Source organism: Planococcus citri, chromosome 5 (genome assembly GCF_950023065.1).
Source record: "Planococcus citri chromosome 5, ihPlaCitr1.1, whole genome shotgun sequence".
Classification (NCBI taxonomy): domain Eukaryota; kingdom Metazoa; phylum Arthropoda; class Insecta; order Hemiptera; family Pseudococcidae; genus Planococcus; species Planococcus citri.
This window is the reverse complement of record NC_088681.1, coordinates 65986370-66009482: the sequence shown is the minus strand read 5'-3', so window position 1 is coordinate 66009482 and position 23113 is coordinate 65986370. Positions and strand designations below refer to the sequence as shown.

Below are 23113 nucleotides of genomic sequence, written 5' to 3'. Positions count from 1 at the left end.
TTTTTTAAATCCAAAATTCGCCAAAAATGGTCAGTTAGGCTATAGGTAAGTATGTATTTTCAAAATCCGTCTATATAAAGATTAAAAAATTAATTCGAGCAGCTGAAATTTTTGCTGTGAGGGTTTCAGACTTTAGTCCTTCCAAAAATCGCGATCCCGTTCAAATTTGCTAGAATTCTTCAAGTATAACTTCAATAACAAATTACTATTTTTATGAATACTAATTTGTTACCTATTGAAGATTTTTATGAAAAATGGTAACAGGATCTGATTCGATCAGATCAGATCAGATCCAAGAATTCCTTAAATCTATTTAGACATCTCATATTTGGCCACATCCAAGTATTCAGATTTGTGATCAGTTACAAGTTCTGATTGCATTGGATCTGATTTGATCAGATTACATCTGGACATTCCCACAATTCAATTTTATCTGGCCAGATATTATCATGATAAAAGTTTTGATTCAATGAGATCTCAATATCTCACTTTTGAAAAAAAATTAGAAAATTTTTGGAAAAAAACAGCAAACTCTATAGTGAGTTATAAATGATGTGAATTCACTTTCCGAGTGAGAAAAGCTCCAAAAACAATATGGCAGATAACAAAAATAGATACAAGTTGAATAAGTTTGTATTTTATAAATTTTTTTTTCAGTGAATAGGCAATAATTATTGAACACAGAAAACATAAATTTAAAAAAAAGACATTACAAGGTAAAAATAAAACCATTTGTCTTCAAATAGACACCAACGACGTTTTTATTTTTATATCAAGTTACAAACATCTACGAGTGAACAGTCCTAAAACACTAGGAAAATATGTATAGCTCTAATAAATATCTTCAAAATCACGTTTCATCTTCATTGCACTAACGAAACCTACGTGGGACATGGGTTTTCTCAAATATCATGGCTTCCTCTTCATTCCCCAAGCACCACACCAAGAGCCTATCGTAAAAACCGACACACGTTAGATATTCAAAGGACTCGTCATCTTTAGCAGCACTCTCTTTCACCCAATCAAATATCCGAGTTTTTATTTGCCGCTCAACTTGTTCCGATAAAATAAATATTTGCACGAATTCCGTAAACTTTTCATAGCTCATGCCGAAACGTGAGATCGTCTCGAATAAACGAAGTTGAATAATGGGAGACGACATCATTTGATTTTTAAAATTTTTAGCGAGATCTGCGCTCTCATAAGCATCGCTGATGAACTCGTCAAATTCCTTGATTTTATCGAAAAATCCACCATAAAAAACAGGTTCTTCACCGAGGAGATTTGACTGCAGTAATTGCTGTTTGTATTGTCTCGCTGAATCTGCGTCAACAAAACAGAAACCCACAAAGTCATTCAATTCTTCAAATCGAGGACGGTACGACTCCAATAATATCAAACAATAATTCCGTACATTTTCACTTTTGGCCATAACGTTCTCCTTGAATTGAATAATTTTATCGTCATTTTCGAAGCACGTTTCCATTATTTGTCGCAAATCATCGATCGTTTTACCCAAGATCAATTTATGCCAGTATTTATTCCAAAACATACTTCTCTGTTTGAAAGTTGCATCGAAAAAAATAGTCAATAAAATCTCCGAAGAAGCACCACGATTATCATGTCGAAGGTTTTCACACAGTTCAAAATCGTCTTCCATTTTACTAAAATACCGATTGTTTCAAATCATGGGGAGCATCGTTCCATATTTCACAGCACAAAGTTGACCATGTCTTGTAATCACTCCCCGTCGTCTCTCGATTACATTCAAATCTTAACATCTGCTCGACTAGTTTTATAAAATCACTTTTTCTCATCACGTTTCTCATGCACCGCCAGCAATAAAGGACTATCCAATGGTCGATGTATTTAATACAATCTAGTAACTCTTTCAAAATCTCATACATGAATTCGTAACCTCTCTCGTTAACGAATTGATCCAGCTCCTGATGATCCAGTTTCGGTAAAATGAACTGCACGAAAGACTTTTTATCACTTGTAGAAAAATCAATAGCTTTTTGCATTCGACTCGCCAAAGGTAAACGATCCCAAAAGTAATCCACCGATGGTCCATTATCATGCATGCAATTGTCGAGCATAATTTCTTCGACAGTTTCATACCCATGCATCGGTATACACCATGAATTCTTCAGACGGCAAACCCAGTAAAACAATTGAGGGTAGCTGGAAAATTCCATATGTGAGAAGCCTATTTTTTTCCATACCGATGGCCAAAGTCGTCTAACATCGTCCTCGAAGAAATATGCGCACGCTATTTTGAATTTCTCAACTTGACTGAATTTGTCGCAAGCCATCATACGTTCCGCTGTCTTGGCATAATCAATAGTACAGGTGTTGTAATTGCAAACAAAATCGTCAAAATCATATAAAATGTTGTTCTCATGGCCGTAATGAAAACGGAGTATACAGTTGTAAGACGTAATGATGAGCCAGATTTCTACTGCGTCGCCAACTTTTGTGACATATTCCTTGGTCATTTCATAAATCACGGTTGGTAAATCTCGAAATATTGTTTGCAATGAGGTTTGCACAGTATGTCGACTAAATTCTTCCAAATTGCAATTCGCTCGATATTTATTCATTTCACAGCGCCATACTACGAAGGCAACGGTAATCGCTGATAATTCTTTCAGGGTTAATAGAGTTGGTTGATAGGTATCGTACACGTAAGATATCATTTCAGCCACGTACAATTCTTGATTCTGCTCGGATGTGGGTAATTTGAACCTAGAATCGTAATGATTGAATCAATCTCGTGAGTGGTGAGAAAAATATATCTACAAATTACACCTAGTGAATAAACTCTAAATATTATTAATAGAGATAAGAGAGTAAATTATTTTAGGTAGGCACATAGTTTAAAGAAACGAAGACTGGGGTGAGAGGGTGTTGGAGGTTGGGATGCATTTGAAGTCTGACTATAACATTGTAATGCATGATGTAGATTTTGATATAAGTATATATTGTATTAGGTAAACCTAGGTTTATTTTAAAAGCTGAAGATTAGGCACCTAAGAGAAGATCAAACCACATCAGACCTAATTTAGATCCGGACATTCTCTAAATCTAATTAATTGTAAATGCTGCGAATTAATGTTCAAATTTCCCTAAAAATCTTTTTTTTTTTGCCAAAATTGCAAAAAAAAAAGGTGTTCTCTTTTATGTCACAGATGTAGATGTGAAAAAGATCCAAATTTTTTGTCAAAATTGCCAAAAATACTCATTTTTTCAAAATACTAAAAAATCTGTCCTATTTTTTTAGCCAAATTTTTGTAAAAAATGGGCTATTTGCGGTAGGCCAGTCATTTTATTCAAGTAGATATATATAAGTTTCAGTCCAATGGTGATTTTCACGTTTTATGACCTGGAGCCGGTTCAAATTGATCAAATAAAGTCAAACTTGAGGAATGGAATTCTCTTGGGAGCTAGAATTGACCCCTGCAGTTTGAAGGGTCAAAGTTTAAAATTACAGAAAGGTCATTTTTTTGGAGAAGTATAACTTGGCCCCAAATCGATGAAAATGGTCCAAATTCATACCATTGGTGAGTATCGCCATTGTAAACAACATATCCAAATTTCAGCCGCCTCCTAGGTCATCCTCACCCCATGTAAGGTGGAAATAACCACATTTGACCTCTATTTTTGACCCCCTCATCCCTAAAATTGACCCAGGGGGTCCAAATTTTCAGCATACAATGAAAGGATGCCCCTTGAGTGCTTTTTGCAGGATTCAAACTTCCAACCCCATTTGACCTCTCTCCAGGGTCAAAAAAGTGGATTTTTGCATGTTTTTTGACGTTTAGCCAAACCTACAGCCCCTCTAAATTGACCTAGCGAGTCCAAATTTTCACAGTACACTGGGAGGGTGTACCCAAAGTGCCTTTTGCAGGTTTCAACCTTCCAACCCCATTTGCCCCCTCTTCAGGGTCAAAAAAGTGGATTTTTCATCCATTTTACATGTTTTTTGAAAATTTCGACGTTTAGCCAAGCCTACAGCCCCTCCAAATTGACCTAGAGGGTCCAAATTTTCACAGTACATTGGGAAGATGCACCCAAAGTGCCTTTTGCTGGTTTCAGCCTTCCAAACACATTTGACCCCTCTCCGGGGTGAGAAAAGTGGATTTTTCAGCTATTTTCAAGTTTTTTTTTTCATTTCAATTACTTTCAAAAATCAAATTAGTACATTTTTTGCCAAGATTTTTTGTCATAAGTTCATAACTGACAAGAGCTTTTTTATGCCAAAGTTGCAGTTTTTCAAAATTACAAAAGAATTCCTACTTACATACATTCTTCTAAATTTTTCATTTTTTTTACCTTTTCAAAATAAAGACTTGTTTTTTGGTAAAAATTGCAGAAATGTTCTAATTTTTTTTATCAAAAATGCAAAAAAGTGTCATTTTTTTGTCAAAATGTAAGACATTGTGATTTTTTCAATCTCAAAAATAGTATAAATCTAGTTTTTTGTCAAAGATGACAAAGTCTTTTTTTTGCTAAAATTGTAAAGGAATTCTGTTTTTTTTTTTTTTTGCAAAAATACCAAAAAAATTCTGTTTTTTTGTCAGAATTCCAAAAAAAAATTTTTTGTGCCAAAATTGTGTTTTTCAAAGGATTTGTATTCTTAAAATTCAAAAAAGGTTCCATTTTTCATCAACTAGAAAAAATACTCATTTTTTCAAGATGCGAAAAAATCTGGTTTTCTATTTTTTAATTATTACAACTTACAACATAAAAACTGGGTTTTTGACGAAATTGCAAAAAAGTTGTATTTTTTTATAAGATAGGTAAGTAAATTAGCAATATGAAGGTCCTATTTTTGCAAATTATTTTTAAAATAGTACATTCGTTTTTTGTCAAAACTGACAACAGCTTTTTTTGTACCAAAGTTGCAAAAAATTCCTGTTTTTTCAAAGTGAAAAAATCATACTTTCTTTAGAATTTTTCATTTTTTTTTCAACTTTTCAAAATGAATTATGACATGTTTTTTAGCATAAATAAATTGCAAACATGTTCTATTTTTTCTGTCAAAAATACAAAAAAAAAATCCTCATTTTTTTGTCAAAATTGTAAATGACGATTTTTTCAATCTTAAAAGTAGCTGTAAAACCAGTTTTTTTGTCTAAGTTAATGAAGACCATTTTTTGCAAAAATTCCCAAAAAATTGTTGCTTTTTTTAAATCAGAATTGCCAGAAAATATTTTTGTGCCAAAATTGCGTTCTTCAAAGCATTATGCTTTCTTCAAAAATTTGTTTTCTCAAAATTCAATAAAAAAAACTTCTTTTTTGCAATTATTTTCAAAAATAGGTAGTACGTTTGTTGTCAAGATTTTTTGTCATAACACTCATAACTGACAAGAGCTTGTTTTGTGCCAAAGTTGCAAAAAAGCACTGTTTTTTCAAAATCACAAAAAAATCATGCTTCCTTCTGAATTTTTCATTTTTTTTCACCTTCCAAAATGAATAAAGACTCGTTTTTTGATAAAAATTGCAAAAATGTCCTATGTTTCTGTCAAAACTGCAAAAAATCCAACTTTTTGCAAAAATTGAAAGAAAATGGACATTTTTTTAATCTCGAAAATAGCATTGAACCAGTTGTGTGTCAAAGTAGATATTGTCTCTTTTTTTTTGGTAAAATTGTGAAAAAAGTCTGTTTTTATATTTTACAAAGATTCCAAAAAATTGTTGTTTTTTTTTGGTCAGAAACGTCAAAAAAAAATTTGTGCCAAAATTGCGTTTTTCAAAGCATTATACTTTCTTCAATTTTTTTTTTCAAAATTCAATAAAAACTTGTTTTGTTTTTGTCTAACATGCAAAAAAGGATCTATTTTTCGTCAACTGCAAAAAGTACTCATTTTTCCAAAATTGAAAAAAAAAAATTGTTTTTTGTTTTCAAATTAGCTAAAAAGTAGTTTTTTATTTTGTCAATTGTGAGAAATAATTCGGGGAGCGAGAATTTTGAATTTTGAGCTCGTAAGAGGACATGTTTCGAGTTTGGACGGGGGGGGAGGGGGGTTCAAATCAAACAATTTTCTGGGAAGGTTTTACATCAAAACAAACATTTTGGATACGTTTCGTCAACATTGGAGATTGGTGCCGATTGTGCTATCTTATCCTGAAAAGGCTCATTTAATTTTTCAAACAGGTAGCCTAATTACATTCTGAAACGTGTAGATATGATTTTCGATCTAATTTTCATTTTACGAATACCATATCGTAGAAGTTCTTCAACTCGTCAGTTGGTATGTGTTTTGTGAAACGTAATTTTAAAGCTACGGTTGAGTTCTCATTTAGGCACCTCAAAGATTTAGACACTAAACACAAAGATTTAGATGCTGAGCACAAAGATTTAGACGCCAAGTATTGCGATGCAGTGAATGATATTGCCTGCTTGAAAAAGGAAATCGATTATATGAGGCGTTGACCATGTAGAGCTATACAACACTTTAGAAGAATGGCCATCTCGTATCCAACAGCTACGAAGGGATTACGATGAATATGATGAAGTCAACCCAGACCGAATGTATCCAAATATCAAGGATGATGGTGAAGACAAGAAAAAAAAGATCATGCAGCTTACAACAAGTGGTGCATATTTGTGACAGATGATCCCGATGATCTAGAGTTCACAAAAAATGAAATACCAGCAACAGACGATGATTGGAATACACTTAAAGACAAGTGGAGATCTGTAGCATGATCACCTACAGGGAAATATGTCAGAATATTTCAATAACTTAGATCCGGATCTCAGAAAATTGAGGTATGATAACGACAAGCGAAATTTTTCGGCAACTTTTATTGCGGCAGTAATTCAGCGCAGCTACCGATTATCATGTTATTTTGAGCGCACGCTGCGCCACAAGCTTAATGCCGAGTTGAAAGAACAGCCATTAAACGTGTTGAAAAGTATTGGTATTTTCCGATGGAACATATCGATATGTTCAACATTCTGATAAATGCAACACAAGATGACCATGTTAGAAAAATTGATCATATGTTTGCAGCTGTGAAAATACCTTTCGCACATCATGATCATTTTATAATCCTGGGAAGAAAAGGGCGTGGAAGAACCTCATACGTTTCAAAACGCGGAAGAAAGTACTCAACGAAGTTTACTGCTCCTGTGAAAACTAAAATACCCAAGATAGACTAGATTCTAACCCTAAAAAAAAAAGATTATAATGTTTGTTCGAAATTCACTCATCGTGTTATTTCAATTTTTTGTAACGAAAGAAATGAATTTCCAGGATATCTCAACAACGTCTAGAGATGATTTTATTTCAAAATACTTATAGTCCGGCATATGACAATAGGAGTAATTGCAACCCCCCCCCCGCCGATCCTCCGGGACAACTTTTTTCGTAAAGGGGACATCCTAAGGAACATTTTAAAGCAAAGTTGCCAAAAAAAAAGTTGGCCTTACTTACAAAATGGCGGCCATTTTGATAAACAGGTCAGCCGAAATCGCAGATTTTGCGTTTTAACATAGGACTTGCACGAACTTTTTCAAAATTTACATAGGTAGATCGAAAGATCATGCAAAAATTTACCACCTGTTAAAATTTCAAGGGCCGAAGTGCGTTTTTCGATTTTTGGTGAATTTTTGAAAATCGAATTTAGGCCAAAAATGAGGGAAAAAATATAAATTTCATCAAATTGACCAAGAAAGCTGAAATTTGAAATATACCCTATTTTCGACATGCCAAATCGATTGGAAACGGTTTCAACCCGTTTTGAGCAGTTCTGGAGGCTCCAGCAGATTTTTGAAACTCGAAATTCCCGCAAAATTCCATCAAATTGGAGTTGTAAAGCTAAAATTTATTCTAAAAACTAATTTCAATACGCTACGAAGTACTGCAGGTGAATTTCAAGTCGTTTTAGAGCCTCTAGCGACTTTTTGACAATTCCTGAAACTTCCAGCAGATTTTTGAAACTTTTAAATTTTCACAAAATTTCATCAAATAGAGATGGAAAGCTGAAATTTACTCTACACTTCAATTTTAACACCCTCTCAAAACGACTTCTGGTGGATTTAAAGTCATTTTAGAGCCTCCAACGACTTCTTTGAAAATTACTGGAGCCTCCAGTAGATTTTTGAAACTTGAAATTTCCCCAAAATGTTATCAAACCAAGATGGAGAGTCGAAATTCATTCTGCAAACTAATTTCAATACGCTACGAAGTTGACTGTTGGTGAATTTCAAGTCGTTTTGGAGCATCCAGCAACTTTTTGAAAGGTTGTATGACGTTTTTTTGGAAAATTGAAATTCAAAACCATTTGAAACCACCATGTAGTCTGCGAAGTAAACTTCAGCTTGCCAACTCCATTTGATAAATTAATGTTGGGGAAATTTCAAGTTCCAAAAATCTGCTGGAGGCTCCAGTAATTTTCAAAAAAAGTCGCTGGAGGCCCTAAAATTACTTGAACCCACCTGAAGTCGTCTTCAGAGGGTGTTAAAATTGGAGTGTAGAGTAAATTTCAGCTTTCCATCTCCATTTGACGAAATTTTGTGAAAAATTAAAGTTTTAAAAATCTGCTGGAGGCTTCAGGAATTTTCGATAAGGCGTTGGAGGCACCAAAACGACTTGAAATTCACCTGTAGTACTTCGCAGCGTATTGAAATTAGTTTTTAGAATAAATTTTAGCTTTACAACTCCAATTTGATGGAATTTTGCGGGAATTTCGCGTTTCAAAAATCTGCTGGAGGCTCCAGAACTGCTCAAAACGGGTTGAAACCGTTTCCAATCGATTTGGCATGTCGAAAATAGGGTATATCCCAAATTTCAGCTTTCTTGGTCAATTTGGTAAAATTTTGATTTTTTCCTTCACTTTTGACCTAAATTCGATTTTCAAAAATTCACCAAAAATCGAAAAACGCACTTCGGCCCTTGAAATTTTAACAGGTGGTAAATTTTTGCATGATCTTTCGATCTACCTATGTAAATTTTGAAAAAGTTCGTGCAAGTCTTATGTTAAAACGCAAAATCTGCGATTTCGGCTGACCTGTCAATCAAAATGGCCGCCATTTTGTAAGTAAGGCCAACTTTTTTTTTTGGCAACTTTGCTTTAAAATGTTCCTTAGGATGTCCCCTTTAAGAAAAAAGTTGTCCCGGAGGATCGGCGGTGGGGGGGGGGTGCAATTAGTCCTATTGTCATATGCCGGACTATTAATTTATATGTAATTATAATTGAAATTCCAAAATATTGGAAAAGCTCCTATTAAAATGTTTATGAGAGAAGTTGAACTGAAAATAAGATAATATTTGGGGGGAAAATGGTAAATTTCGAAATTGAAAGAAAATGGGTGCCTCAAATGAAAATTTTGGGAAATATTGCATAATTATTGGCACGCTATGTATTTTTCAAAATCCAAATTTTGGGGCTTTAAATGCTCCGGGGCATAAAGTGTGAGGTATTGTTAGACAGGGGTGATATTTGAGATTTGAAATCTTTAAAAAATAAATAAAAATAAAAAAGAAGTAAGTTTACGAAAATTTACTAGGTAAGTATTCACCTCGAAAGTTGAGACCAAAATTTCCATTTTTTCCAAATCCTTTTTCGTATCTCCAAAAAGGGTCGATAGCGTAGTTTTCCCACAACGTACGTCGATTTATGAAATCTCTGAACTTTTGGCTTTTCAAAAAAATAAAATCGTCAATTTTGGACGAAAAGCAGATTGTTTATGATCCCCCCCCCACAGGTATACGCATATCTCTTTAAAATACTTATTCAATTACGTGTCATAGAAGATTCAGAAGGTATTAAGGCATAGGAAAAAAATCCGAAGAGGTATCAAATGAATCGAGCATGAGATATCACCGCAGTATTAATATTACGTACATACCTACTTGGATAATTTTGTAAGCAAATAAATTAAAATTTTCATTATGGTACATGCAAAGAAATCAAATCGAGTCGAATTAAGTTCGGTATCAAATTGGTTCATTAAATTTTTCAAATAAGTAATTACATTCTGAAGCGTAGATGTGATTTTCATTTTACCATTTGCTAACCTACGAATACCATCGAAAAAAGTTTCAATTCGTCAATTTGTTGTGTTTTATGTAAATACTTAGTAATTTCGAAGCTACGGTTGATTTTTTATTCAAGGAATTCGTTCAAGTAGGTACTAGGTATGCCGAACTATTGAATAAATTACCTACCAATCAATAAATTTTTTGAATAAAGCTATATAGAACAGAAGTGCACGTTCCAAAACCACCATAACCAAATTTTCAGGTACTAAAGAGCGAAGTTCATTTTTTTGAGGTTCTGACGAATTTTTGAAAACTAAAAAAATTCCAAAAAAAAACTGCTTTAAAGGCGGATATTCAAATTATTCACAAAATACCTATCAATTTTTTTGAGCGATTATGTGAACCAGTAATATTAATAATTATTTCAATTCAACTTCCGCATATTGACAATTACTAGTTTTGGACTATTCTGGAACCTCCAGCGACGTTATAATTTTTCCCATAAATTAAAAATCCCTCTGAAAGACTTTAAAACAAAACTTCATTTCCTAAACTTTGGCAGGCGCTTGTTGAGTACCTATACTTTCAATGTTTCAGATGTGTGAAATCATGAACATAAGAATACAAACAGTTCAGATTTTGATCGTCCTCTGGTTAGCTTGTGGGCAAAATGGAAGCAGTGAGCAGACGATGGCAAAAAGCTCTGAAGACTTACCAGCTAACCCAGATTTACATACAATATCTGTGAAGCAAGATGTTATCTCCTATGAAGATGTTATGAAAATTTTCAGAAACAGACGTGAATTCGATAGAAGGTACCCTACTGACATGTATTGAATGATATGGCCAACTTGCATAACGAAATTAATGACATGAGTGAGGAGAACCATTATTTAAGAGAAGGCATGGTATGTGCACAACCACAAACACTCATACGTTTAATAGTAGAGTAAAAGCAGGTAATACGGAGTAGGTTTCTACCGGGCCATTCCACGTCAATTTGAACCAAGAAGTGGTAGGGGGGTTTAGCGATTTTTTTGAAATGTTTCCTGTGAAAAGACCTTCCAAAAGGATGACCGAAGGCGCAAATCGCAGCCCTCTAGCCCATTTTTAAAGGCAGCCAGGGGGTGTCAAAGTTTTCAGAGAACCTAAAATTTCATCCATTTCAGCAGTGGATTACTCGATAACCGCGATACCTACCAAAATAAAACTTTTCCGCATTGTTAGGGGTTTTGAAAGGCTTTTTGGTGATATCATGAAAATCAGTGTTGCCACTTTTTTTCGTACAAAAAATTAGCTCAAAAAGTTTCAAAACGTAGTTTTCATATCGTTCCGACTCTCAAAAATTCTGAAAAAAATATATTATAGACAACTTTTTATGCTGAATAACATATTAAAAAGTTGAGATGGTACCATGTTGCAAAGTCGATTTAAAAAAATTCAAAGTTTGCGAAGAAATGCGATTTTTTGATTTAAAACACAAAAAAAAATTTTGATTGGTGAAGTTGACCCATTTGGCCCCTATTTTTACGTATCTATTGAAAAAGTTGAAATAACCCTTTCACTCAATGGAATGAACTCCTCACAAAAAAATGAAAATTCGAAAAAAATCAATCTTCAATTTCAAACATAAAAAGAAGTTTAAATTTATTCAGTTGTCTTATTTTGACCTCTTTCAAACGTATTTCATGAAAAAGTTGATGAAAATTACACTCACAATAAAAAAATAAAAATTCGTAAATTTTTGGAATCTTTTCGAATTTTGATTATTTTGTGAAGAGTTTATTTCATTGAGCGAAAGGGTTTTTTCAACGGTCAATTTCGAACTTTTTTTTCAACAAATATTTTTAAAATTTATAGGTAAGTATAGTGAAAAGCAAATGTTTCAGTTTTTAATATTACCAAAATTTTAATTTTTCATCAATTTCTCTACATTTAAGAAGGGTTTTAGTCAATGTCTGTGTTAGGTAAATCAAACAATCACTGGTTTTGGTTCCGTTTTATACAGCCTCACTCTGATTTTCTCTGTGGTCTGTGCATTGGATTTTATGACGCATGATTTGACGGAAATCTTCAAAAACGTAGCTGGTGTTGACTATATGTAGACCATTACTTGCCTTTAAAAGAATGGCCATTTTGTATCCAAGAAATACGGGGATGATAATGGAACAAACATATTTTTTCAAACATCCATCAAACGTGTTGAAAAGTATTGGTATTTTCCGATGTTGTAGATACTTAATGTAGGTGTACCTATCTATGATTTATTGTAAATACGTAAAAATATTTTTTTTAGTTTCCATTTTCGTTTATTTGTTGTTGTTATTATTTTTTTACCAATTAAACTGTTTCTTCAGGGTTTCCTTTCTTATGACCCTACTCATACAGATGATTTCATTAAATTTCTACACTCCACAAAATTAAATAAAAAACTATAAAACCGCGATAGCCATTCGCACTATGCCTACAGTGTGTCCTGGGAGTGGTGGTAGTACATACATACTTATGATTTAGTACATATAACCGGGTACAAGTAAAAAAATATATATATAATATGAACAAGTCAGAGAAAATAAATTGGAATAATTTTCATTATGGTACATGTAATGAAATGAAATCTAGTAGAATTAAATTCGGTATCAAATGAGTACTTGATATACTTAATTTCATTTAATTTTCCGATTACGTAATTACATTCTAAAGCGTAGATGTAATTTTCGATGTGATTTTCATTTTTATACCCTTTGGTAACGTACGAATTATCTACCATCGTAAGAAATCATTCTACTCGTAAATTGGTAAGTATGTTTTATGTGAATCGTAATTTCGAAGCTACGGTTGGTTTTTTTATTTACATAAGTAGGTACCTACCTGAAAGAGTTTATTGTTCGAAAGGGTATTCCCAGGTAAGATAGGTGAAATGGACCTGTTCCCAGATTTGGAAAATCATGATAGATTATTGTTGGGTACCTCCAATAACAATTTTCGAGCGGAATTTCCGCCTCCCAACCCCCCTCCCCTTGGTCAGTGAAGCCAAAAAATGCGTTTTTTTGCAAAATTATGCGAAATATATGGGGAATGTATGGAATTGAAATGTTGAGCGTGAAATTTTACCCTAGAAAACGTGTTCAAAATATTGTCAAAACGCTCATCTACTGAAGTTAGCTAGGATTGTAATCACGAGCTCTGTGAATAAAAAAATACCAAAAAAATTCAAATTGAGGTCAGAGAGATTCAGTTACAATTCTCACAGTCCTTTTTTCAAATCCTTTTTTCAAAAACACGTTTCCACAATGCTATGGTGAAATACAAAGTGATCAAGAATGGGCAGATTGCCTAAAAATTGTTCTGAAATCTAACTCAAAATCAGTAATTGCAGAAAAACACATTTTTTGTGACTGTTTAAGCAATATATTAAAAAAAAAAAAAATTGATTTCAATTTCAATTTTCAAAAATTAAAAAAAAATCTTTTTCAAATCCAATGGGTACCATACACACAAGTTCAACAACTCTAACCAACATTCAAAAACTTTGAAAAAAAAAAACAAAATTGTACATACTAAAAGGTCATCTAAAATGGATTGGATTAAAATCAGATTGTTGTGCCAAAATCAAGGGGTAATTTACGCGATTATGGAAAAATCAGGTCAACATCTCATGAAAGTGAATGAAAAAAAGTGATTCCAAAAATAACCGAATGATGAACTTATTTTTTAATGTAATTTACAAACCTTAAAAAAATTGACCAACTTAATCCAAATTTGGCTTGACAATGAGAGGAAAACAATTTTTGTCCAACATTGACCCTCCGGGACAACTTTTTTCTTAAAGGGGACATCCTAAGGAACATTTTAAAGCAAACTTGCCCCAAAATAAGTTGGCCTTACTTACAAAATGGCGGCCATTTTGATTTACAGGTCAGCCGAAATCGCATATTTTGCGTTTCAACATAGGACTTGCACTAACATTTTCTAACCTTACATAGGTAGATCGAAAGATCATGCAAAAATTTATCACCTGTCAAAATTTCAAGTCCTAAAGTGCGTTTTTCGATTTTTAGTGAATTTTTGAAAATCCAATTTAGGCCAAAAATGAGGGAAAAAACCAAAATTTTGCCAAATTGACCAAGAAAGCTGAAATTTGGGATATACCTATTTTCGACATGCCAAATCGCTTGGAAACGGTTTCAACTCGTTTTGAGCAGATCTGGAGCCTCCAGCAGATTTTTGAAACTCGAAATTCTCTCAAAATTCCATCAAATTGGAGTTGTAAAGCTGAAATGTATTCTAAAAACTAATTTCAATACCCTACGAAGTACTGCAGGTGAATTTCAAGTCGTTTTGGAGCATCCAGCGGCTTTTTGAAAATCACTGGAGCCTCCAATAGATTTTTGAAATTTGAAATTTCCCAAAAATTTCATCAAACTGAGATGGAAAATCGAAATTCATTCTGCAAACTAATTTCAATACGCTACGAAGTTGACTGCTGGTGGATTTCAAGTCGTTTTGGAGCCTCCCGCGAATTTTTGAAAGGTTGTATGGCGTTTTTTTTGTTTTGGAAAATTGAAATTTCCTAAAAGTAGCTGGAAGCTTCAAAACTATTTGAAACCACTATGAAGTCTGCGAAGTAAATTTCAGCTTGCCAACTCCATCTGATAAATTAATGTTGCGGGAATTTCAAGTTTCAAAAATCTACTGGAGGCTCCAGTAATTTTCAAAAAAGTCGCTGGAGGCTCTAAAATGACTTAAACCCACCCGCAGTCGTCTTCAAAGGGTGTTAAAATTGGAGTGTAAAGTAAATTTCAGCTTTCCATCTCCATTTTGATGAAATTTTGTAAAAATTTAAACTTTCAAAAATCTTTTGGAGGCTTCAGAAATTTTTCAAAAAGCCGCTGAAGGCTCCAAAACGACTTGAAATTTACCTTCAGTACTTCGTAGGGTATTGAAATTAGTTTTTAGAATACATTTCAGCTTTACAACTCCAATTTGATGGAATTTTGAGGGAATTTCGAGTTTCAAAAATCCGCTGGAGCCTCCAGAACTGCTCAAAACAGGTTGAAACCGTTTCCAAGCGATTTGGCATGTCGAAAATAGGGTATATCCCAAATTGCAGTTTTCTTGGTCAATTTGGCAAAATTTTGATTTTTTCCCTCATTTTTGGCCTAAATGGGATTTTCAAAAATTCACCAAAAATCGAAAAACGCACTTTAGCACTTGAAATTTTGAAAGGTGATAAATTTTTGCATGATCTTTCGATCTACCTTTGTAAGGTTTGAAAAATGTTGTCAACTTTAGCAGATGAGCGTTTTGACAATCTTTTGAACACGTTTTCTAGGGTAAAATATTTCACGCTCAATATTTTAATTCCATTATATACGTTTCCCATATGTATATTTCGCATAATTTTGCAAAAAAACGCTTATTTTTCAGGGTTTTTTGCAAATATGGGTCTTTTGCAGACAAAATGTCAATTTCATGGATTGGTAGGAATAAAGTAGTTGTAAAAATACACATTTTGGTGAAAACAGTTTTTGTGTAGCACCCTTCAGCCCGGAGCTGTGGCGTTTCAAAGTTTTCTTTTGTCAATTTTACCCCCACCACTGTGATAAAATTTTTTGAAAAACATCGTGTTGAAAGGCCCAGGCTACCCCTACACATTCCGCGTGGTACCAGAATTTTATCCTAACTATTCATGGATACAGCATTTATCTCCCAAAAAAACGCGTTTTTTGACTATACAGTCCAAGGGTGGTGAGTTTGGGGGGGGGCGGAAATTCCGCTCGAAAATTGTTATTGGAGGTACCCAACAATAATCTATCATGATTTTCCAAATCTGGGAACAGGGCCATTTCACCTACTTTACCTGGGAATACCCTTTACAACAAATAAATTCTCCTGGTGATATTCTACGAGAACATACTAAATAATGGACTGGATACAACTACATATATTCAATGTTTCAGACGCGTGAAATCATGAACATAAAAATACAAACATTTCACATTTTGTTCGCCGTTTGGTTAGCTTGTGGGCAAAATGGAAGCAGTGAGCAGACGATGGCAAAAAGCTCCGAGGAGTTACTAGCTTACATTGATTTACATAATTTATCTGTGGTGCGTGCTGTTCCCCCCTATGAAGATTTTAAGAAAATTTTTAAAAGCAGACGCGATTTCGAGAAAAAGTACTGCGATGCGGTGAATGATATGGCCAACTTGCATAACGAAATTGATGACATGAGCGAAGAGAACCATTATTTAAGAGAAGTCACGGTATGTGCACACGACCACAAACACTCATAAATTTTTAATAGTAAGGTAAAAGCAGGTAATATGCTGTTTAATCAAACAATAATTAACCGTTTTGATTTTGTTTTATACAGCCTCATTCAGATTTTCTCTGTGCATTGGATTTTATGAAGCATGATTTGACGGATATCGCCAAAAACGTAGCTGGTGTTGATTATGTGGACCATTACATGCCTTTAAAAGAATGGCCATTTCGTATTCAAGAAATACGGAGGATCTATGATGAATTCGAAAAAGGCCGGATGTATCGAAGTATGAGGGGTGAAGGTGAAGACCCTAGAAAAACGGATAATGTTGCTTACAGCAAGTGGTGTGAATTTGTAACAACTGATCGCTATGATCTAGGATTCACAAACAATGCAATACGAGCAACAGAATATGATAAATGGAATGAAGTTAAAGACACGTGGAGGTCTGTAGCTGGTCACCTGCACGGAAATCTATCGGAATATTTCAATAATCTAGATCCGGATCTCAGAAAACTGAGATATAATAATGACAAGCGGAATTTTTCATTAACTTTTTCGGCAATAATTCAACGAGGTTACCGATTATCGTGTTATTTCGAGGACGAGAAACGCCACCAGCTTGATGCGGAGTTGAAGTCAAAATATTCAAATAGAACACGGCTCTTTTTTCAAACAGCCATTCAACGCATCGAACAGGATTGGTATTTCCCGATGGAACATATCGATATGTTCAATATTTTGATAAATGCTACTCACAGTGACCCTGCTAGAAAAATTGATCACATGTTTGCAGCTTTGAAAATACCTGTCGAGTATCATGATCACTTTATAATCCCGGGAAAAAGAGGATGTGGGAAAGCGTCATATGTTACAAAACGCGAAAGAAAGTACTCAACAAAGTTAACTCCTCCTGTAGAAACGATAACACCTTCGAGGCTAAATCTCAAGAAACCTTAATTTTGTAGATACCTAATGTAATAGGTAAGGTAGAGTGGGGTAATTGCAAAAGTGTGACCTCATGCAAAAAAAATATCAATTTTCTGGTTGTGCCAACTAGGGGGTTTCGAAGCAACAACCTTTACCGACATATTCACCTGGTCACAACTCGCGGGGTTCAACTTGTCGCTCCGTAGCAAACACTTTTTTCAAAGCATGTTGAAACCACTCATAAGTAAAGTGAGAGGTGGTTTTTTTTTTAATGCATGTGAAATATGAGAAAATGTCGATTTATCTGGAATTTTCACGATTTAGGGCCATGAAGGATTGAAGTTTAAGGTAAGATATCGCAATTTGAAATTTTTTTTTATTTTGGCCGCAAATTGTGTTTTTGCAATTACCCCAGAAAAAATCGACTCGGGGGATTTTTTTTCATTTTTGCATTTACCACAAATATTTTTTCGCCCTAAATCACTAGAAAATGGTTCGAAATTACAAAAAAATAAACTTCCAGGGTCACATGATTAGTTACACGTTGGAAAAGTGATTAACAGTTTTACTGAATTTTAAAATTATTGCTCCTTTTTAATGTTTTACTAATATATTTGAGGAAAAATGTATTTCTGTGACGAGTTTTTTACATAAAAAACATTAGAAATGATCAATAGTTGATTTTTTGTTCATTTTAGCGAGTTTTAAATGACACGTATAATACAGTGAGTGTGATGAAAATGCAAAAAAATGAAAAAATAAAAAAAATATCGCCCACTTTTGCATTTATTCCAACATGGGGTAACTGATAAAGTCGATTTTCAAATTTTCAAATTGCAATTTTTCTCCACGATTTGTGGAACAAATTGTACCAAATTTCACCATTGATATAGAGAACCCCCTGAAGTATAAATGGTACAAATTTCAGCTTCATCCTCACAGCGCCCTCTCAAAGTGTCACTAATCAAAAAGTGCTTTGCAATTACCCCCACTCCACCTTACCTATATTGCAATTTCGAAATATTGGACAATTTCCTAAAACTTTTGTGGAAGAAGTTGAACAGAAAAATAGATGATAAAGGGAAAAAATTAAATTACTTAGTCTTAATTTTCTGAGATAAATTTTTCAAAATTGAGGGAAAACGGGTACCTCAAATGAAAATTTTATACGAAACGAAATTGTAAAGATGTTACATTTATAAAGGAACATTTTTTTATTGGATTTTTTCCCCCCGTTAGAGTCATGGAGAAGACAATACGCAAGTTTCCAACCATGCACGGAGTTTAATTAAAAATAGAGTAGGTACCTACAATTACATCCATTTTAATTGAAACTGAGCCATTTTTCTAAAAACCGATTGTGTAGCAACAGGTGCGAAAAAACCACGATTTTTAAAAAAAATGTGGCCTCTTTGAGAGGAACGATCCTCCTCTCCAGAGGCACTTCCGAAAAATTTAATGAACGTATTTTGATCAGATTTTGATGCCCTTTTAAACTGTGAAATTACTTTTGGGCGAATACATATCACAATTTGGGAAACATAAAGGAAATATTGCATAATTATTGGCAGGCTATGTACTTTTCAAAATACAAATTTTGGGGGTTCAAATGCACCGGGGCATACAGTGTAAAGTATTGTTAGACAAAAATGATATCTACTTAAAATTTGAAATCTGTAAAAAAAAAAATACGTAAGTTCTCAAAAATTTACTATTCACCTCGAAAGTTGAGACCAAAATTTCCATTTTTTTTTTCAAACCTTCTTTCGATGTCTCAAAAAGGGTTGATAGCGTCATTTCCCCCTCAATGTACCTCGATTTTTTATTTCTTTGAGCTTTCGGCTTTCCAAAAAGTATAAGATCGTAAATTTCGGGCGAAAAAGTTGATTAAGTACCTATTTATGTTTTTTTTTCTCCAATACCTCCTTAAAATATGTATTCAATTTCGATGTTAGAAAATTCAGGTGGTATTTAAGGCATGGGGAAAAATCCGAAGTGGCACCAGATGGATTGAGCATGAGGTATCACCAGTATTACCTAATATTACATTCCTATTTGTATAATATTGTACTTAAATGAAAAGTCAGAGTAAATAAATTGAAATTTTAATTATGGTACATGCGATGAAATCAATAAATCGAGTCGAATTGAGTTAAGTATCAAATAATTTTATTAAACTTTTCAAATACTTGAGTGATTACATTCTGAAGCGTAGACGTGATTTCCGATGTGATTTTCATTTTACCATTTGCTAACCTACACGAATACTATCGAAAGAGGTTCTTCAATTCTTCAATTTGCTACGTTTTAGGTAAATCGTAATTTCGAAGCTACCATTGGTTTTTCATTCAAGGAGTTCGTTCAAGTAGGTACTCGGTGAGCCGAAAATAAATTTTTTGATTAAAGCTATAATATGTAGAACAAAACCGCACGTTCGAAAATCACCATAGCCTAACCAAATTTTCGGATACTAAAGAGCAAAGATCAATTTTTGAGGTTTTTGTCGAATTTTTGAAAATTAAAAAAATTCCAAAAAAACTTCTTCAAGTTAAATATGTACTGTACTTAAACTATTCACGAAAAACCTTGTCAATTTTTATTGTTTCAATTCAACTCTCACACATCACAACTATACTAGTTTTGGACTATTCTAGAACCTCCAGCGACGTTATAATTTTTCCCAGAAATTAAAAATCGCTCTAAAGACTTTAAAACAAAACTTCACCTCTTAAAACTTTGCCCGATGTTCACTTTCAATGTTTCAGATGCGTGAAATCATGAACATAAGAATACAAACAGCTCAGATTCTGATCGCCGTTTGGTTAGCTTGTGGGCAAAATGGAAGCAGTGAGCAGACGATGGCAAACAGCTCTGAGGAGTTACTAGCTTACATTGATAAACATACACTATCTGTGAAGCCTGCTGTTCTTCCCTATGAAGATGTTAAGAAAATTTTTAAAAGCAGACGCGATTTCGAAAAAAAGTACTGCGATGTGGTGAATGATATGGCCAACTTGCATAATGAAATTGATGACATGAGTGAGGAGAACCATTATTTGAGAGAAAGCATGGTACGTACTATGTGCACAACCAACAACACTCATATTTTTAATAGTAGGGTAAAAGCAGGTAATATGGAGTAGGTTCCAACCGGGTCATTCCACGTCAGTTGGACCAAGAAGTGGTAGGGGGGTTCGGCGATTTTTTTGAAATTTTTCCTGCGGAAAGGACTTCCGAAGGGATGACCAAAGGCGCAAATCACAGCAAAGTTTTCAGTTGAACCTAAAATTTCATCCATTTCAGAAGTGGATTACTCGATAACCGCGATACCTACCAAAATGTAACTTTTTTCCATAGTTAAGGGTTTTGAAAAGCTTTTTGGTAATATCATAAAAATCAGTGTTGCCTTTTTTTTCGTACAAAAAATTAGCTCAAAAAGTTTCAAAACGTGGGTTTCATATCGTTCCGACTCTCAAAAATTCTGAAAAAATATATTATGGACAATTGTTCATGCTGAACAACATATTAAAAAATTGGGATGGTAACTTGTAACAAAGTCGATTTAAAAAAATTTAAACTTTGCGAAAAAATGCGATTTTTTGATTTAAAACATGAAAAAAAGTTTTGATTGGTGAAGTTGACTCATTTGAACCCTATTTTTACGTATCTATTGAAAAAGTTGAAAAAACCCTTTCACTCAATGAAATGAACTCCTCACAAAAAAATCAAAATTCGAAAAAAATCAATCTTCAATTTTAAACATCAAAAAAAGTATAAATATATTCGTTGTCTTATTTTGACCTCTTTCAAACGTATTTCTTGAAAAAGTTGATGAAAATTACACTCACAATAAGAAAATGAAAATTCGTAAATTTTTGGAATTTTTTCGAATTTTGATTATTTTGTGAGGAGTTTATTTCATTGAGCGAAAGGGTTTTTTCAAGGATCAATTTCGATCTTTTTTTTATACAAATATTTTAAAATTTGTAGGTAAGTATAGTGAAAAACGAATGTTTCAATTTTTTAATGTTACCAAAATTTCAATTTTTCATCAATTTCTCTACATTTAAGAAGGGTTTTAGTCAATGTCCTCCGTCCTACTCCTACCTGCATTTACCCTGTGTTAGGAAAATCGAACAATTAACAGTTTTGATTCCGTTTCATACAGCCTCACACTGATTTTCTCTGTGCATCGGATTTTATGACTCATGATTTGACCGAAATCTTCAAAAACATAGCTGGCGTTGACTATGTAGACCATTACACGCCTTTAGAAGAATGGCCATTTTGTATCCAAGAAATACGGAGGATCTATGATGAGTTCGAACCAGGCCGGATACATCGGTATATGAGGGGTAAAAGTGAAGACCCTAGAAAAACGGATCATGTAGCTTACAGCAAGTGGTGTCGATTTGTGACAACTGATCCCTATGTCATAGGATTCACAAACAATGCGTGGCAAGCAACATGGTATAATGAGGAGTGGAATAAAGTTGAAGACAAATGGAGATCTGTAGCTGGTCACCTGCAAGAGAATCTATCAGAATATTTCAATAAATTAGATCCAGAAGTCAGAAAACTGAGGTATAATAATGACAAGCGGAATTTTTCCAGAACTTTTTCGGCAATAATTCAACGAGGTTACCGATTATCGTGTTATTTTGACAACGAGAAGCGCCACCAGCTTGATGCAGCGTTAAAAACAAAATATGATAATGGAACTAAGATATTTTTTCAAACAGCCATCAAACGCGTTGAAAAGTATTGGTATTTTCCGATGGAACATATCGATATGTTCAATATTTTGATAAATGCTACTCACAATGACCCTGCTAGAAAAATTGATCACATGTTTGTAGTTTTAAAAATACCTTTCGAACATGATCATTATATAATCCCGGGAAAAAGAGGATGTAGGAAAGCGTCATATGTTACAAAACGTGAAAGAAAGTACCCAACGAAGTTAACTCCTCCTGCGGAAACGATAACACCTTCGAGACTGAATCCTAAGAAACCTTAATTTTGTAGTGACTTAATGTAGGTATACCTATCTATGATTTATTGTAAGTACCTGTACCTACGTAAATACTTTTTTTTGTTTCCAATTTCGTTTACTTATTTGTTGTTGTTGTTATTTTTCTTGAAATCGTGAAAACGTGATTTTGGCATTTTTTTAAAGAGTAAAATCTCAGAAATTGGCCCAAAAAAGCTTAATTTTGAATGTTGCAGGAAAAATCAAATGAAAAATCATCGAGTACTTGCTGGTGTCGTTCAAATGTAAATTCTTCAATTCATTTGAAAAAATTTGCTTAAACACCTTTTTTTAGGGGTGCCTAAAGTGGAGGGCTCTAAAAAAAATGGTTCAAGATTACGAATATACAGGAAGCTTAATTGATCTTTTTCATCAATATAATTGAATATACACCTCAAAACGTTACGTTTGGCGCAAATCGCAGGTTTCTAGTTTTCCAGGGGTTCCCAAAATTTTGAAATTGCACTGGATTTTTGAGTACCAGCGGTAAATTTTATTGAGCTCAAAATTTGGTAGGATGCAGGTCTTTCAGATACTAATAAACTCTAAAAAGCTTGTTAGGGAGGTTCAAAGGGGTAGGTTCAAAATGGTGGTTCCAAAATTTTCCAAAAATTAAGACCCTTCCAATTTCTGCCCACGAGGGTCGAAAATAGGAAAATCACCTCGCATAACGTTCATCAAGTTCAAACAGATATTTTACGCTAAAAAAGTTTTTGAAAATGATACTCAGTGGTTCCTAAAATTCATTTTGTAATCACAACTTTGGGAACCCATGGAGCCCAAAAATGGTCATTTTGGGTTAACCAAGCACCGATTCGTATTTTGGATATTTATTACAATATTTTAAGAGTGGTCCAGTCGATAACTGTTGTGGGGCCAAAGAAT

At 33.7% G+C, this 23113-nt stretch overlaps 1 protein-coding gene and 1 long non-coding RNA gene across 4 annotated transcripts; both read left to right on the top strand.

Moving 5' to 3' along the window:
• Window positions 1–9923: 9923 nt before the first annotated feature.
• On the top strand, window positions 9924–12356 carry LOC135847933 (uncharacterized). The gene is made up of 2 exons (XR_010559272.1): window positions 9924–10140; window positions 10593–12356. It is a non-coding gene; the product is annotated as an uncharacterized LOC135847933 (long non-coding RNA).
• A 337-nt stretch (window positions 12357–12693) lies between these two features.
• LOC135847761 (uncharacterized) lies at window positions 12694–22301 on the top strand. Of its 3 annotated transcripts, XM_065367459.1 has the most exons (5): window positions 12694–12793; window positions 15959–16264; window positions 16375–19561; window positions 19962–20267; window positions 21365–22301. In XM_065367459.1, exons 2-3 carry the CDS (start codon window positions 15971–15973, stop codon window positions 17224–17226), a joined length of 1146 nt encoding a protein of 381 aa, XP_065223531.1. In that variant the 5' UTR covers window positions 12694–12793; window positions 15959–15970; the 3' UTR covers window positions 17227–19561; window positions 19962–20267; window positions 21365–22301. The 3 variants fall into 3 exon arrangements, with proteins under 3 accessions (XP_065223531.1, XP_065223530.1, XP_065223529.1); XM_065367458.1 differs by lacking the exons at window positions 12694–12793; window positions 15959–16264 and having other exon boundaries at window positions 19372–19572; XM_065367457.1 differs by lacking the exons at window positions 12694–12793; window positions 15959–16264 and having other exon boundaries at window positions 19373–19561.
• Window positions 22302–23113: the final 812 nt, after the last annotated feature.

What these genes read in the sequence shown, in the direction of transcription:
- LOC135847761 (XM_065367458.1), top strand. Translation starts at nt 19,962, where the DNA reads ATGCGTGAAATCATGAACATAAGAATACAAACAGCTCAGATTCTGATC. An exon ending in ATTATTTGAGAGAAAGCATG is followed by an intron (nt 20,268 to 21,364) that starts GTACGTACTATG and finishes CGTTTCATACAG; the next exon opens with CCTCACACTGATTTTCTCTG.